This window comes from Passer domesticus, chromosome 8 (assembly GCF_036417665.1).
Source record: "Passer domesticus isolate bPasDom1 chromosome 8, bPasDom1.hap1, whole genome shotgun sequence".
Lineage (NCBI taxonomy): Eukaryota > Metazoa > Chordata > Aves > Passeriformes > Passeridae > Passer > Passer domesticus.
This window is the reverse complement of record NC_087481.1, coordinates 56,152,725-56,170,493: the sequence shown is the minus strand read 5'-3', so window position 1 is coordinate 56,170,493 and position 17,769 is coordinate 56,152,725. Positions and strand designations below refer to the sequence as shown.

At 41.7% G+C, this 17,769-nt stretch overlaps 1 protein-coding gene across 2 annotated transcripts in view; it reads right to left on the bottom strand.

Annotated features, from left to right (window-relative positions):
* The window catches only part of DOCK1 (dedicator of cytokinesis 1), a 265,941-nt gene that overhangs the window by 185,060 nt on the left and 63,112 nt on the right, over window positions 1–17,769 (bottom strand). For both annotated transcript variants that reach the window (XM_064431580.1, XM_064431581.1), the window contains exons 24-25: window positions 6,821–6,891; window positions 5,086–5,192 (exon numbers count right to left, since the gene is read on the bottom strand). In XM_064431580.1, coding sequence (XP_064287650.1) covers window positions 5,086–5,192; window positions 6,821–6,891 — 178 coding nt within the window. The remainder of the gene's footprint in view (window positions 1–5,085; window positions 5,193–6,820; window positions 6,892–17,769) is intronic.

Genomic DNA, 17,769 nt, shown 5'->3' with positions numbered 1-17,769 from the left:
GCACTCTGCACTGACCACCTGGGAGCTCAGAGGAGCAGAGGGGAACCCTCACCACCCTGCCCGCCACAAACACCCCCAGCCCTGATTAATGGGAACCTTCGTGGTCCAGAACATCAGATCCTGCTCCCAAGGCAGCTCAGGATCTGCTGCACAGTGACCACAGACAACGGTAATTCCACCTCTGTTCTAGAGCAAAGTCCAGCCCGTGGTGATTTAAGAATATAATCAAACATTCATCTGTAGCAAAGGATGCTCAGCAGGAATTACCAATTAGCAGCACCCAAGGAAAGCCTTCAATAAGCACAGGAGCTCTGCTGAAGGTGAATACACACCATAAATTTGTGTCAATAAAAACATTGTTTCCTGGGACACTGATAAATCCATTTATTTTATGGTTCATTTAGTTCATGTGGCCAAAAAAATTTAAACTGTGCTCAGTAACTTTGTTTCCACTCCACAGCTTGTGAGTTGAGTCATAACTGAACAGTAAGAACTCTTATAAATGCTGGGTGTTGTCTACTAATATTCAAAAGGCTCAAATTCCTCACGGAAAAATCCCTGGATTTTCTCTTTCGAACTCCAGCAGCTCCACAGCTCACTTGGCAATCAGCTGGAAGTCATTTGGAAAACAAAGCAACAGCAAACCCAAACATCTCCATAGGACAAAACCAATCAGAGAAATCACTGTTTTATGTAAACCAAAACCTTGATGCTTGCAAGGACAGGACACTTCATTTAACTCCCAACCATGAGCACTGAAAATATCCACTAAATTATTATTAAACTGCTCCACACCCAGGGAAAAATTGTATTTATGCTTTTTTGTTTAATGTTTAAGTAGTGAAGTGAAAATTATATATAGAACAACATATATAATGTTATTATATGGTGGTAGGGATAAATAATATTTATACATTCATTTACTTCTGGAAAAGGATATATATTCATTTAAGGTTCAATATATTCAAAGTATTTATACATTCATTTACCTCTACTTTACTATATGGAAACATTGCTTATTTATATAATTACCACATGTTCCTATTTGTGTTTATAAACATGAACAAAACCACTATTATATTACTATTAAACTATTAGTATTTTAACTATTATATTACTTTTTTTTAAGACAGACAAACTCCACCACCAATCTCCATTCTGCTCCAAGGTCCCAAACTCTCCAGATTTCCCAGTGAATCATCCAACACTTAACAACACCACTAAATCAAAACGCTTCAGCAAACTGCTTCACACACTCCCTCTCACCCCCAAATCCTTCAAGCTTCACAAATTCATGTATTTTGAATTTTAATTCCTCTGGAGACACAAATAAATCTATCTTGACCTCTCAAAGCACAGAATTAGAGCCTTTTTTCTCACCCAGAAAAAGGCTGATGAAATTTTCTGTGCATTTGCCAGCCTTCCCTAAGTCCACAATCCTGTAGTGCATATTGCTTTTAGAAAAGAAAATCTCATTTTTGCAACAAGATCCAGGATTAGTTGACAGCTTATATGGAAGTATTCCCTATCAGCTGAAAATTCCTGAATCAATGAGAAGCAGGAGGGGCAGCCAACAACATTTTAGTACTGAACTCCAACCCACAGAGCGAGGGACAGGAAAATCTAAATTTTAAAAAGGCTGTGGATAGAGGTTTGATTTCTTTTCAAGTCAATTTGAGTGCTTATGGAAGTTTCCCAGCACCACTGAGGTTAAGACACAAACTTCAGAGAATGATCACGATGAAGAATTATGGTGAGAAGATCAGAGGGATGGAGCCCCTCTCCTCTTCAGCAAAGCCTGGATGTGGCTCTGGGTGCCAGGGTTTAGCTGAGCTGTTGGGGCTGGGCTGGACTCCATGATCTTGACAGTCTCTTCCAACCTAGGGATTCTGTGATTCTGTGAATTCCTGTGAGGAAAGGCTGGGAGAACTGGGAGTGCTCACCTGGAGAGGAGAGGGCTTCAGGGACAGCTGGAGAGGGACTGGGGACAAGGGATAGAGGGAGAGGACACAGGGAATGGCTTTAAACTGGAAAAGGTTGGATGAGATACTGGGCAGGAATTTCCGGCTGGACTGGAATTCCCAGAGCAGCTGTGGTTCCCCCTGGATCCCTGGCAATGCCCAAGACCAGGTTGGACACAGGGGCTGGGAGCACCTGGGACAGTGGGAGGTGTCCCTGCCATGGCACTGGATGGGACTTCAGGTCCCTCCCTACCCAATCCAATCTGGGATTCTGTGACACCAATGACAAGAGAAGATTTTAAGGCCACACTTTTTTTACTGAATAAAAAGCCCCAGACACCCATGGAAATGGTTTGGGTCAGTGCAGGTGCCTGGAATGCCCACCCCAGCCCAACCAAAGGCTGCTGGATTTAGGACATTCCTAACAGGCAGTGACAGGAAAACCCAGCTGAGGAAGCTCCTGATAAGATCTCAGAGCCATTAAGCAGCACGGATCTGTCAGCAAACCTGCCCTGGGCCCTGATTAATCACCCTCCCATTAACACAGATCCATTTGGATTTCTCAGCAGCTCAATAATCTTGGACTGCACCATTCCCTGCACCCTGAAGGGCTGAGTGTGGGAGTCAGCTTTATGAAACAAACCAGCCACACACAATTCCTACCCTTCCCTCTGAAAATGGAACTGCTTCAAGAAGGGAGGGCAAAGATTAATATGGTAAATGCACCATAGCCTTTCTCAAGAGTGTGTTTTACACTCAGTTCCTTGTTTTAGCTGAGTTATCTCCAGTCCTTCCTCCCAAGGAGAGTAAAGGATGATCCCTGATATTACTGACTTCTGCCCCAAAGTCCTGGCAACCTGAGAGCAGCCAGGAGAAGGGAAAATTATTATACAACGAGCTGAGAATTAATGAAGCAAATGAGTAACTCTGATTAGAGCACAGCTCTAGACAGGAAATATTAGATCATTCTTGGGGGCATCATTTTACCCAGGCCCCAACACCACCAACTCCACTTGCATTCTCTCCTTTCACTTGTTGAAAATCCAGCACTTCAGGGCTGAATAATTTCAAATCATTTCAGAAGTGAAGATAAAGTCAGGACTTGCCGTTTTCACCAAATTTCTGCACATGGTGACACAGGTGGTTAACTGTTTTTCAGAGATTGTAAGAGTGGTATAAACCATCACAATGCCAAAACACCAAGATTTTTTAAACTGGAACCAGCAAAATTTGTTTTATCAGCACTCAGCAGTCTCAGCTTTTGTGATCTGAGAGCACAAATCTCCTTTCCCACTGAAGCAGTGCCTATTTGCTCCCTCATTACCTTCCCTGACAGCACACAAACACTTTGCTGGGGTCAGTTTAACCTGCAGCCAGCCTGAAAAAGAATCAAGTGTTTCACCTCCAAGGAGGAAATCTGTAGGACAAGTGCCTGAGCTTATCTTTCACTGGCCCATTAATGGGAAAGCAGAAAATAACAAGGCATGGATGAACAGCACCCTCTGAAAGGTTTCTGCTTTCCTTCAGCCAGGGAACAGCTTCAAGGCACAGAGGACATCCAAAACCTCCATTTCCCCCACACCAGTCCAAAAGCTGAATTGATGATTTTTGACAAACCCCAACACAAAGTTACAACAGAGCCAAATAACCTGGCTGCTTCGTGCCCTTTTAAAATAACAAATCCCAAAGTTCTTTGTAATTTTGCACTTTCACTTCTTCACCACTTGTAACCTGCAGTCTCAATTAGGATTTTCCTCATGCCCAAGGCCAGGCTGGATGGGATTGGACCAGCCTGGGATAGTCAAAGGTGCCTGAGGGAATTGGAAAAACAGAAATTCCCACAGACACTAAAGGGTTTGGTCTGCAGCCTTGGAAGAAGCTTAGACTGATGTAAAAATACAATACACAGATATTAAGCAGAAAAATCATAAACTTGTGTTTCTATAGCTGTAAGTAAGAATATGCCTTCAGTAAGTGAGAAACTGCACTGATGAGATGGTGAAGGGTTTCCAGTGTAGGGGTGGGGTTGTGTGGCATTACTGAGAGTTTAGAAGTTATAACAGAAGCAGATGTGTGCCTGTGAGACAGAAGCCACTGGACAAAAGCATCCTCAGTGCAGCAGGAGTGAGTAAAGGTGACAGGTCAGAAAAGCAAAATAAACCCTGTGGCAACTGTCCTTTGGGTTAGAAAGTTCTGTATTGCCTTGTGACAAAGAACTTGTGACTGCTCTGAGCTATGGCCGAATGCTGGCTCCTCTGAAACCTCACAGCCTCTGAGACTGGTGTTTGTCTGAGCAATAAATCATTCATAGCCTGAAAATAGTCCCAGTCCTTGCTGGAGTTCTGGATGCTGAGAATTTCAGACTTTCTGGGCTGCCAGGCACTGACCCCCAAGAGAACTCTGCACTGACCTGAGGCCATGGAGAAGGCTTCCAAAATTGATTGACAGCACTGGGATTGTGGGTGTGGAGTTGAGTATAAGTGTGGAACATCACAGAGTGGAAAACTTGGAGTTTGGGGTTTTAGAATATAGCAATATATATGGGCAAGATGGAGGTTTTAGGGCAGAGGCTGGTCCTTCCTCTTCACCTTCTTCTCCATGGGTTTGGGTGGTATTTTGTTATTGGACAGAAAAGTCCACAGTGTGAACTTTGAAGGATCAGTTATTGGGTTAAAAGTGAAAATAAGTTAGGTGTCATTTCTTAATTGGACAGTTTAGCCTTAAAAGACCTTGTAACAAGAGATCATTGGCCATTTTGTGCCTTGCTGGTGAAAGACTGCAGAACTCACTGCTGTGAGACTGTAACACTGATAAGAAATAATAAACAACTGAGTCTGAATGTGAACTGTCCTCTCAAGTGCCTTCAATCCCAACCTCCACAGAGGAGGAAAAAAGAACCCAAAAACCAGCAATCCCTCCATTATTAGTGGTGACAATGACAGGTGACCCCAATTCAAGGGCAGCACTGGATGGGCTTTAAGGTCCCTTCCCACCCTAACCACTCTTGGGTTTTGATTTTCCATCTTGTCCTTCCAATGGAACACCCTTAACATGTCCAGGGATGGTAGGAGAGAGCAGGCAGGGGACAGGGGCAGGAGCAAAGGCTGGGACTGTGCCTGCTCACCGTGCTGGGTGAAGAGGTCGCTGTGCACGATCTCGATCAGGCAGTAGAGCTTCTGGATGGTCAAACGGCTCACGGGCACGTTGAGGATGAACTCGGTGAAGAGCTTGCTGCACACACAGGGAAAGCAAAAAACCATTAAACAAAAGCAAAAATCCACAAAATCGACATAATCCATCCAAAAACCCATAAAAATCCATGGAAAAACAACTGGACACAATCATCCACAAAGAACCCGACACACAACCTCCTGCTCTTGGATGAGCACACTCAATTTTTTGGAGATATTAAAAAAAAAATAAAAATCAGAGAATCATGACCAGTTGTCAACAAATTTCTTTAGTTTTTAATGTCATTTCTTTTGTCCCTTCCCTTTTATCTCAGTTTCAGACTCTTTGTCCGTGTCACATTTAAGGTTTTAGGTTCCAAGTTTTCCTTGCCTGTGCTTCATGTCAATCAGCACATTCCTAATTATGGACGTCTAAAATAAGGTGATAATTAACATTGTAAGCTACCAACAAAAAAGTTAATAATTAAAAAAAAAAAACAAAATTGACATTTTTGGATAAGGTACCATCACACTCATCAGCTGAGCTCTCACCTAGTATTGTCAAGACCCTTCAATAATTTTCCATCCCCTCCTAAAATCTTGGGTTCTTTGCTTTTCCTATTGAGATTTAAGTCAACCTCATTTTAAATACTCCCAGTATTTAACTGCCACTTGTATTGGTAATACCATCGAAAAAGTGTAATATCTGGGCTAAAACAGGCCAAGTCCTGCATCTTCCTTTCTCTTTTCTCAGGAATTTTGCTGTCACATACCAAAATTATTATTTAGTCCAGAAACTCTACAATTCAGATTTCCTAAGCCAGGGAAGTGTAGATGTAAAATAATTCACAGTCCCCAGGCAAGCAGAAGGTAAATTCCAGGCTCCTCAGGCCACTGGAATGTTGGACTAAGATTATATTTATGTCTTTTACCCCTGCTTTATCTCTTTTCCTCCTTCTGACATATCAAGACCATAAAAATAAAGCCAGACAAAATTTAGAAGGGTTTGTACAGTAAAATCAGATTTTAAATGGTTTTTTTCAGTTTGTAACAGCCCCATAAAAAATAAAATTATATTTTTCTCTTTATGCTAAAAGTTCTGCTGAAATACCCGTTTTTATTTGGTTTTTCCACTGTTTTTTCCTTCAATATCCTGTTATTGTCCTTTTTATTTACTGACAACACTGCCATGTTTATGACCTACTGAGACATCGATCCAGCAACTGAATCACTGAATTATTTATTATGTTATTATTTACATGAAATTTAAACTTGAAAGAGTGAAGCATCATGGTCCAGCTTAAGAGTTTTGATGGCAGCTGCCTGATGATAAATATCTCTTGGTAATGGTTTGTACTGCAAAGTTTGTCAGTTATTTGTTAGACATTATTTAAAAAAAAAACCCTTTCTTTGTGTAACCCTTAAAAATACCTGCAAGGGACAAAAAAAATGTAATAAAACCAAAGTGATAAAACTTCTCAGGTGATCCATATTTCACTGTCTCAGTATATATTTCTACATTTTATATATTTTTGTATCTTTGTATATAATAGTAACACGTAGAAATGAAATATGCAGTGCATGTTTTTATGCTTCTATATTATATGTATTTTATATATTTGTGTGTATATTTTATATATATCTTTATAAAATAAAATTAGCATGCCACACTTAATTAACTCTACTCACCTGAGCTCCTTTGGATCAAACACTAATTTCACATCATTGACAATTGCTGGCAAGTATTTAAGTGCTGCACCCTGAAAAAAATCACCAAAAACCCCAAATTAACAAACTTAAAGTCTTTAAAGGTGATGCAAAGACTGCGAGAATCATCCACAAGGAGGTGGCTTTGGTTTCACCATTTTCTGTGACACCTGAGCTGAAACTCGGCGAAAATTAAACTTTGAAACAGATTTAAAATAAGACAGAGCCATGAAATGTTCATAAACTCAGAAAACTTAAGACCAAAATTAGAGATTTATAAGCTCCTTCCAACATTTTATAGAAACCTTTTGGTTCCTCTAATCCCTTTATCCCCATCTTCTGTGGAGCACTTTCTCATCCTCCTCCTCAACCATGCTGGAGTTGTTTGGGTTTAATTTTCACTCCACTGCTTAAAAATTAAACAAACCCCCTAATTAGCATTTTTTCCCTGCAGTAAATTCTTGGTAGCCACTGATGAAACCCTGGGTCTTCCCAATTCCCCTTGAACTCGCAGCTGCCACTGCACAGCACATGAAAGAGCTCACAAGATACAAACAGATGTTTAATATTTTAACTGTTTGTAGGGATTTTTAGTCATTCTATCTTTTTTTAGGAACAATTTGTAGGTATTGCATGCACTGAGCACCAGACTAGCTAAAAAATCTCAGAGTAATTGAAATAGAAAGCAGAACAGCCAGACTTGTCTGCCTCACCTTGCATTTTATCAATTAAATCAAATTGTTTGATAACAGGTGTATTCTTGCTTGAGAAGAGGCAGGGTTGGATGGGATACTGGGAATGAGGAATTGTTCCCTAAGAGGGTGGGGAGGAGCTGGGATGGAATTCCCAGAGCAGCTGGGGCTGCCCCTGGATCCCTGGCAGTGCCCAAGGCCAGGCTGGACACTGGGGCTGGAGCACCTGGGACAGGGGAAGGTGTCCCTGCCATGGCTGGGGTGGAATGGGTGAATTTTCAGATCTTTCCAACCCAACCCCCTCTGTCCCTCTGTGATGTGAGAAATGATTGTATTTTACACCCCCCAGCCTGGACACACGTTTATTTCCCTTCCCAGGTGTTTTTTACAGGTAGTAGAGCCACAGGAGAACAGTCTTGAGGGGCCAACACAAACCCAACTCTGTTCTCACCCAGGAGCTCCCCTTTCCTACCACAACCCCTGTCACTCCACACCCAGCCCCCGAGCTCTCCAAGGCAACAAATCAATGCTTTGGTGACACCCAAGGAGAACCTCAAGAGGTTACCAAGGCAGAGACCCCTCCCCAAAGGGAACCCCAGCCTGTCCCTGGGCTGGAAGCAGATTTCAGCATCCAATTCTCAGCCACAATCCACTGAGGCTTCAAGCTGGGCCATCAACCATCCCACACCTGCTGGAAGGACTCCTGAGCTGTGTGGGGACCCTGGAATTCTGCAAAGGGAGCTGGGATGGGTGAGGGCTCTAATGACCAGTCAGGAACCACAGGCAGGAATGGGGGTTTATTTGCTGATCATTCACACACACAGAGCCATAAATGTTTAGTAACACATCTTAAAAGGGAGCTTGCATTTTATATCTTGAATTAAAATTTCACACGCAGCGTAAAAATTAACACTTGAATGGCTCTCATTAACTACTGTGGGGTAAAACTATTTACAACAGCCATTTACAGCTTGGAGCTGCAACAATTAGCAGTAACTGAGGGTCTATTTTATGGACAAACAAATTAAAGTTTAATTCTGAAGATTTAAAGAAGATTGTGGAAATATATGTCCCAATTTCCCACCTCAGCTGGCTTGATTACATGACAAGATGATCAGACTATGAGGCTGTGCAGCCCCGTGATTAAATCTGTATTTGTCCAAGCCAAAGGGCTACTAAAATAATTTTTTATTGGTATTAAATCATGTAGAAGGGCAGCTCTTGCTGTAGATCTTACTCTGCTCAAGCTGCAGCTCAAGTAGATTTTCTGTGAGCAGTAGCTCCACTGCAATTCTGGTTATTCCCAGGACACTGCAATGCATAAATGAGGAATATGAAATGCAGCAGATGAAAAAAAAACCTGCTCTTGTCTTTCCATAGAAGATTAGGAAAAAACAAATAAGCATCTGGTTTAAGGGGGTTTTCTGCCATTTAAAGAAATTAAATTAATTACTTTTCTCTCTTGATCAGCACTGGACAAAAGTCCCAATTCCTCACTTCTACAAGAAGCACACAGCAACCAAAGCCCAAAATCTTAATTCCATGGTTTCACAGGGATGCCTTAACTACTTGAAAATTCCAAGCAGCATTAAAAAACCACAGTAGTGAGGAACCTCAGTGTTCACTCCAACAGTTTTCTGCAGTAATTTCCCTGTGATCACACGAGAAGCACACCCAAAGCTGGAAGGATCAGTCTCACACACGCACTCAATAATTACACACGGTTTCAAGCTGGGCTGCAATAAAAATCTGAGTGCCCCAAGGGGCTTCTCTTTTTGTGCCAAACCAGTGACAAATTATTCCCACTCTTATCAAACCACAAAAATCAGTCATTTCCAGTCCTACAAAGCACACAAATACAGCAGCAAAGGGAAGGATGAAAAAGAGTGAAAGCAGCAATGAGTGTGTGGCATAAATAATGGATATATTCTCCCCAAGCTGAATCTCCTCGTACTCTCACTGTTCTGTTGGCTGTGGGGTGTTATTGGGATTTTATTTTTTTGCCCTGGCTGTGATTCACGTGGCTCAGCATGACATCAGCAAGGCCATGGCAGCCTGCAGCCAGCTCAGAGGTGTTGTGGCTCATCCTCTGCATCCCCACCAAACACACATTGATTTCCCCTTCCTGAACACCACAGCTGTGTGTAAAAGGAATTATTCCACAGGAAGCACGGGAAGAACCATGAGATGACATTCCCTCTGAGGAGGAGCTGCCAAGAGAAGCCATGGAGCTGCTCATTGCCTCAAGGATACCTTTAAAAACTGTGAAAAAGGCAATTAACTGGGCCAAGAAACACAACTCACTAAGTGAAAATACTCAGGGCCAGAAAAGTCAAAGCTTTGCCTTAAATGGAATAAATTAAGCAATAACTGATGGGCACAGCTCTCTGCACAGCCAATGCAGGGATGGCAATTCCCAGGATTTATCCTTCCAGGGACTAATTGCAACTCGTTCCCTAAATCATCCCAACCTGCTCTCTGTCTGGACCCTTTGATAAATTTCAGATAAATTCATTGATGGGCTCCTAATGACTTCACAGCTAATTGTGTTCTCCTCAGCTTCTCCACAACTGGCAGCCAAATCACGTTGGTGTGGAAGGAACAAATGCAGTGTTGGTATAAAAGGTCATTTGAGTGCAAAAACCCTTCAGATGTGGTAAAAAAAAAAAAGCCAAAATGAGTAATATCATTTTGGAATGGAATTCCAAAATGGAATGGAATTTTTATTTCCAACACTGGCCCCATCAATGACAAGTCCCCTGCACTGCCCACACTGCTCTTTTCTCACTGATAGTTCATTTCCAGACAGGAAATGAACCAAAAATGGGTAAAGAATGGGATCTACCACTAGGAAAATTAGCACATTGCCCAGATCTAAAAGTTCAAAGAGTTTTATGGCTAAAAGTTTATCTGCATTATTTATCCTGATTCTCCAAATGGAATTTTTCCTGCAGTTTTTTGCTGGGTGGGGAAAGCCTCAAAAAACTTCAATTTGACACTTGCACATTTAAGTTATTTATTGGGACAGAATGTGGCCCAACTTCTAAAACTACCAGGAGGAGCTGCTTTCAAGGAAATTTCTGGAGTTTTTAATTTCTTCACAAAAGGATGAGAGGACGAGTAAAAGCCTTTTGTGTCATTAAGCAAATAAAACTACATTAAAATAAGATAGGGAAGTCTTGCTAAGTACCTTAAAGTACTTCTGATATCATTTTGGATTACAGATAGAAAAATGAGTTTTACTCATTTACTTTTGTTTGTTACACAGTTGAGAATATGGAGAGATCTCTTTAACACAAGTGAAATCACCTGTGTGATAAATACAGTAGGTCACTGGTGAGTGAAAAGCAAGCAGGACAGAAAAAGAATCTTGTAACAATGGAAAATTATCCCATTCTTGGGTTTATAAATGGAAGGACAAAAAAAAAAGTGTCACAAAAGCTTCTCTGCAGTAGCTGTTTAAATAAAAACTAACTTAAGGTTGTCATTAGATTGACCAAATGACATTTGCAAAGTATTAAACAAAATGTATTCTGAGCAGAACACCACAGCTCTTTTTTTTTCCTGGGGTTTAAGTTCAGCTCTTTGTAGTCCATAAAAGCAAAAAAAAAGCTTAATTTAAAACTGTCATTTTCCAAAGCCATTTGTTTCCATCAGCATGCCTGGCCTCCAAATTAAGCACAAAAACCCTGTGCCAAATACATGATATTCTTCTGAACTCTTTTGTTTGACAAAGCAATAAATTTGTTTCACCTGACTCCATTTGAGAACATTATTTTAATGTTAATTTTCATCCTTTGTGCCATTCAACAAAGCACCTCCCTTCCACCCCAGCATTATCTTGGGTCCTATTCCATTAAACTCATCCAAACCAAATGAAGCCCAGTCAGCAGCTGCATCAAAAATATCCAGGAGGACCTAAACTCTATTTGAGATTTGCCCCAAACTAGAGCAGCCCCAAACTAAAGCAGTTTTTATCCCAATTGCAAAGCAGCACCTCTGGCACTAAATTCAGTGTAAAACAGCCCAAATTCAAGCCACAAACCAGCCCAAATTCAGTGTAAAACAGTTCAATTTCAGGCTAAAAACCAGCCCAACTTCAGGCCAAAACCCAGCCCAAAGCACAATCACAAATAAAAATCTTCTGGAGATATTTCCCACATGGGTTCTAAGAGACACAGAAACCTCAGTCCACAGTTGCATTTTGTTACTCAGCTCAGCTGATGTTTAAAAAGAATTCCACCTGTTGGAAAAGCCCTGCAGATTAACAAAGTCTCTTGTTTTCTTCTCAGGCACTTATTTTTCCCTGCCTTCATTTAAATACTTTTCTGTGGCTTTAGCAATAAATGTTGAATATTAAACTACAGACTGCACACTGAGAAATGTGTTAGAAGTGAGCAGAATTCTTAAGAACCCACGGCCACGGGATAATTCACATTAAAAAATGATCTCATCTTCCACCCCAGCTCTCCGTGGCCTCACACAGGATGATTTTATACACACAAAGTGCTCCCACCTCCTTAATTCAGATTATTCAGAGCTCCCAGCCTTTTCCAGCCATCCTGAACAAAATCAGAGCAGCAAATATCAGAGGGGCTCTGATGTTTTTTGGGATTTTTTTTTGTTTTAAGGTTGGGATTTAAAGTGTTTGAGATTATATTTAGTGTTTAGACTTAGATGTTTATTATTTTTATTTATATTTTAGTTTTACAAGTAATGAATTCTACAGCACTCTATTAACAAGCCACAAAATGCCCAACTCTCTTTCTCTATAAGGTCTTTTAAGGTTGAATTATCTAATTAAGAAATGACAAATTAATTTCACTTTTAACCCAATAACCAATCCTTTGCAGCCCACAATGCAGACTTTTCTGTTTAATTACAAAATACCACCCAAACCCATGAAGGTGAAGAAGGAGCAGCCTCTGCCCTAAAACCTCCATCTTCCTTTATGTACATTACTATATTCTGAACCCTTAAACTCCAGGTTTCCCACCCTGTGATATCACACATTTCTATTTAAATTCCACACCCACAATTCCAATTATCAATCAATTTTGGAAGCCTTCTCCATGGCCTCAGGTCAATGCAGAGTTCTCCTGGGGGTCACTGCCTGGCAGCACAGAAAATCTAAAATTTTCAGTATCCAGGGCTCCAACATCTCCCCCTCTTGTTTGAATTATGAATATTGTTTTGACAGTTTTGGTAGATTTTTGTTGGATATATTGAAGTGGATAAGGTATTTGTGTTTTGATATTTAAATATGGGTTTTAGGTTGATTTATGGGTAGGAATGTGTTAAAAGGTAAATAATGAAGTAATAAGGTATGATATTTGATTTAGTTTTATAATTTTATTTGGTTTTGTTCATTTAAAGGTTTTTTGCTGTTTTTCTTAATTTTGTTTTGGGATAGGTTAAATGTAATTAAAATTTTAATGGTTTTATACTTTGTATGAAATTTTGAATTGTAATATAATTTATATTATGTTTTTGTTAAGGTTTTGTTATATTAATTTTGAATGTTATGGTTTTGATTATTATGATGATTTTTACAATTTTTGTATTGGTATAAAAACTTAGTTTATAACTTTTTGTGGGTGAAATATGTTAGCTGTAGATTAGAATTTTTGTGTAATTTATGTTTGCTGAGAAGGGTCCAGCTCCCTCCACTGCAGGAGGAGCTTCTGCACCTCCCAAGGGATGCAGGAACCCCTGACTAAGGAATATCTGCACTTTTATCCACACTTGAACCATCACTCTGAGTCTTCAGCAGGAGAAGGTTAAGGAAATAATTATCATGCACCAATTAGCAGAAAGGAGGAATAAAGCCAGGAAGGCTCAGCACACTTGTAACCATTAAAAATGCATGCACACACCAAAGGCTGCTCACCTTCCTGCAGCAGGTTTAACCCTCAAAGTGACGTTTGGAAAACAAAGTGGAACCTCCCTTCCCAAGCTATTGCTGCAGCCCTGCCACTCAGAATTCCGGTTATTGAGGGAACAGCCACTGCATGCCAGCTCAAATCACTGCCTGGACTTCCCTCTCCAGCTTGGGCCACCCCACAACTTGAAAAGCTGAAAAAGGCAGCCCTGAAATGTCTGTCTCCACTGAAACACCAAAAAAAAATTTAAAATTTTATTTAATTAACTAAAAAAAAAAATCCCAACTTCTGCGTTGTTTGAACATTGTAATTTTCAGCAGTTCACCTTCCCAAATTCAAACCCACAGGAATGATTATAACCTGCAGGGAAAGTGGCTTTCAGTTGTTCTTGCACCTCAACATTTTAATTCCAACAAGTTTGAGTACATGAAAGGCAAAAAAAATTAGGTGTAAGCACCAGCAGAGTGCTAGCAAAGCTCTGCTCAAACCACACCCCAAGATAACATGGAATTTTGCCTATTTACTGCAAAAATCCATAGCTGAAGTAGTACAAGTCAATTTAAAAACAACCTTTTAATGTTTTAAATATATATACAGATAAACCATATAAATTCTCTTCTACCCAAGACTTTTTGAATATCCATAATCCTAAAGGAGGTACAAATTCCAATCCTCTTTCTGTGCTCTACAGCCTTAAATCCTTGTACAATTCTGAGAGTTTTAAGGAAACTTTTTTTCCCCATGCATGCACCCAAAGCCTTGAAAAATTCAAATTTAAGAAAAAATTTTAAAAGCAAAATAATAAACAACTCAGTCAACAGCAACTCATCAGCTTCCACAAGGACATAAATATTTGAACAGATAAAGAGGAATTCTTGCTAAGAACACAAGACTGCAGTCTTTCATTCTGTGTCAGCTTGAAGGCTACTCCCCCAGCAGATAGGAAAAAAAATCCAGTCTACCCAGCCCAAAAAGTTGGGAACATCTGAGAAAGTTTCCAGTGGCAGTTCTGCTCCGTGGTGATAAACTGGAAAGGAAAATTCCAGTTTTTGCAAGGAGAAACAGGAACAGTGGGATGTGTGAAAGAAGCATCTGCCTCATTTAATGTAAAGCACCTTAATTTTCTGTGTAGGTCTCTGCAACTTCTTATCTCTCTCCAAACACACTTATTTTGTCTACACTTATTTAGCTTCCCCAATATTTATAAAAATCAGTGAAAAAAAGCCTAAAACTGCTACACAGCAAGATCTGCTGATCTTCCTGCACAACACAGGGACCTGGGGACTTATCTGTTTAAAATCATTGATTTTCCACAAAACTTCAGCAAAGCATCCAACAGCACCAGAATTCCAGACTGGGTTGGGATGGGAGGGACTCAAAGATCTTTTTCCACCCCTGCCATGGCAGGGACACCTTCCCCTGTCCCAGGTGCTCCAGCCCCAGTGTCCAGCCTGGCCTTGGGCACTGCCAGGGATCCAGGGGCAGCCACAGCTGCTCTGGGAATTCCAGCCCAGCCCCTGGCCACCTTCCCAGCCAGGAATTCCTGCCCAAAATCCCATCTAAATCCACCCACTTTCAGCTTAAAGCCATTCCCTGTGTCCTGTCCCTCCAGGTCTTGTCCCCAGTCCCTCTCCAGCTCTCCTGGAGCTGCTCCTCTCCAGGTGAGCACCCCCAGGTGTCCCAGCCTGGCTCCATGGGAGGGATGCTCCAGCCTTTGGAGCATCCCCTTGCCGCCAGAACCCCTCCCTGTGCCCAGCCCTGCTCCCCAGCAGTGCCCCAGGAGATGCCAGCTGTGCTTTCTGCCCTCCCTTCCCCTCCTGGCTCTCCTCTCAGAGGCTGCACCCAGCACTTCCCTGCACCTGAGCTCTGGCCCTGCCTGCCCCCACAACCCCCAGGGAAAACAAACTCCAGAAAAGATAAAAAAATCCCTTTACTTCCTTTTAACTCCCCTCCTAAGGCTGTCAGCAAGTGCCTGCCCTTGTACAAACCCCAGAGCACAGGAGATCAGTGCCCCACCTGTGGGGAGGTGCAGCACCCCCACCCCCTGCACCCCTCTGACCCTTCCTGGGGTTTGGAACCAGCACAGCACCCAGTGGCTGCCCCAAGGCCCTGTGACAGTGGGGTGACAGCAGGGTGACCCTATGGCTGTGTTCAAGGGTCCCAGGATGAGGGAAGAGATGAGAATCTTGACTCCGTGTTACAGAAGACTGATTTATTATATTAAAATGCTATACTAAAACTACACTAAAAACCAGAAAGGATCCATCAGAAAGCTAGAAAGAAAAGCAAAGGAATGAGTAACAAAATCTTGTGACAGCTCAGAGCCTCGACACAGGTGGCTGTCATTGGTCATCAAGCAAAAACAAGTTCACGTGCTGGGTAAACAACTCTCCAAATCACATTCCAAAGCAGAAAAACATGGAGAGGCTGAAGCTTCCCAGCTTCTCAGGAGGAAAGATCCTGGCAAAAGGATTTTTTATGAAAAAAGTTTTTGACATTACCCCAGCAACACTGGGGCACCATGCAAGGATTCCTTCACTCTTCCTGGCAGCAGGGTCCCCATCTGCCCACCCCTCAGCTCTGGGAGCTCCAGGTGATGTTCCTCTGCACCAGCAGAGATGGAGATGATCAATGAGGCCTCTAATGTCACCCACAGTGTCACTGGCACCTCCTGCAGCTCTGCCAGGCAGGATGCACAGAACCCACTCACAAAAACCCCCACATTTATCCACCCATTCCATAGTTTTGTTCTCAGACAGAAGCACACATTTCTGCCTGGTGCTCACACTGCACAGCTCCAGTGGATACCTGAACATCATAAAAGCAATTTCACAAGCTGCAAAAAGCCAATAGCAGCAATGATGTGTTCTAAGAGCTCAGGAATTAGAGTCCAGAGGAGATGAAAGCAATAAATAATGAATGAAAGCTTGTCAAAGCTTCTGCAAGGCATCCTGAAGCACACTGAGCCCCACCCTGGCTCATCCCTCACACTTCATCTGCCACCCTACACACACACAGGAGCTGTGCTCTCCCAAGCCTGAACCTCTACTGCTGCTGGGATCTCTCCAGTCCTGGCCAGGCAGTTTTCCTTCCTGCATCACAGGTGAACACACACCAAATCAATTTTTAGCTTTTTTCCCTTTTATTTCCCCCCACCTCAAGGTATAAATTGTTAAAGAAAAAAATCTCACGTTCATCTGCCTTCCTGCAGCATGCCCTGCAAGGGAGTCTCAGGAAAAGAAATATCACATTCCACTCTTGTAATCTGCAAACTCCCTATTTGTAAAACCCCAGAGAGCACACTCTGAGCCACAGCTCCACCTGCCCATTTCCATTCAGGACAGATCCTTTGGCAATGAAATGAAAAGACAGCTTTCCTGAAACATGTAATATCCCTACTTTGTTATCAGATGATCCAGTCTCTGCCTAAAATATTCCTCCTCAGCTGCTTTATCCCCACTATCTCTTTTTGCTGTGTGCTCAGCATGGCATCAGGAGCCCCAGAGCTCAGCTACAAAGGACTGGGGGGCTCTGACTCAGGACTTTTCCTGCTCCAGAACTTCTCCAGGCACAGGGATTTCCCACTGTCTGTCTTGCAACCACCTGAGCAGGAAGAGCCCAACTGTCCTCAAATCCTACCCCAAATCTCAGCCCCTTGATCATCTCTCAACTCATTCAGCAGGGCTGGGTCAGGGGTTTCACCTTTTTTATAAACTCTGGTTGGAAGCACAAGGAGAAATTCCAGGTGCAGCTTATCAAACACAGTCTCTGTAGTTTGCCATGATGAAAAAGATCCACTAACTTCTGTATCCAGCCTCCTCTGGATACCAAAATCTACCAGTCCTGTAATTCAGAGCTTTTGCTCTGTGATATCAGCACCTCAATGGGCACAGACCCCTTTCCCCACTGCATGGAACCAATGTTACCAAAAGCAGATTTAAAGGCACACAAGAAAAGGTCTAAGGGATAAAAGGTGGAGATTCCAGTCCCCCTCACTACTAATTTTTTTTTAAAATATGTACTACGGATTAAGATCCTATATTAAAGTTCCTGAACAGCCTCAGATATAACTAAATACATTAAAATGAGGATCTACACTGTCAGCAGCATCTTAAATATGTCTTAAAAACACCTTAACTTTAAGGTTACAGAAGTTAAAAAAGCCAAATACCAATGAACCCAAATTAAGTTCTCTTTTTAAAATAAAAGTGAGGGTTTTGAAGCAATTAAAGGTTGGACTCAATGATCTTAGATGTCTCTTCCAACTTAAGAAATTCTATAATTCCATAAATTTACTTGCTCAAAGAAAGTTTTTTACACAGTCAACAGTCCTTCAGCAGAAGTACCAAGAATTAAC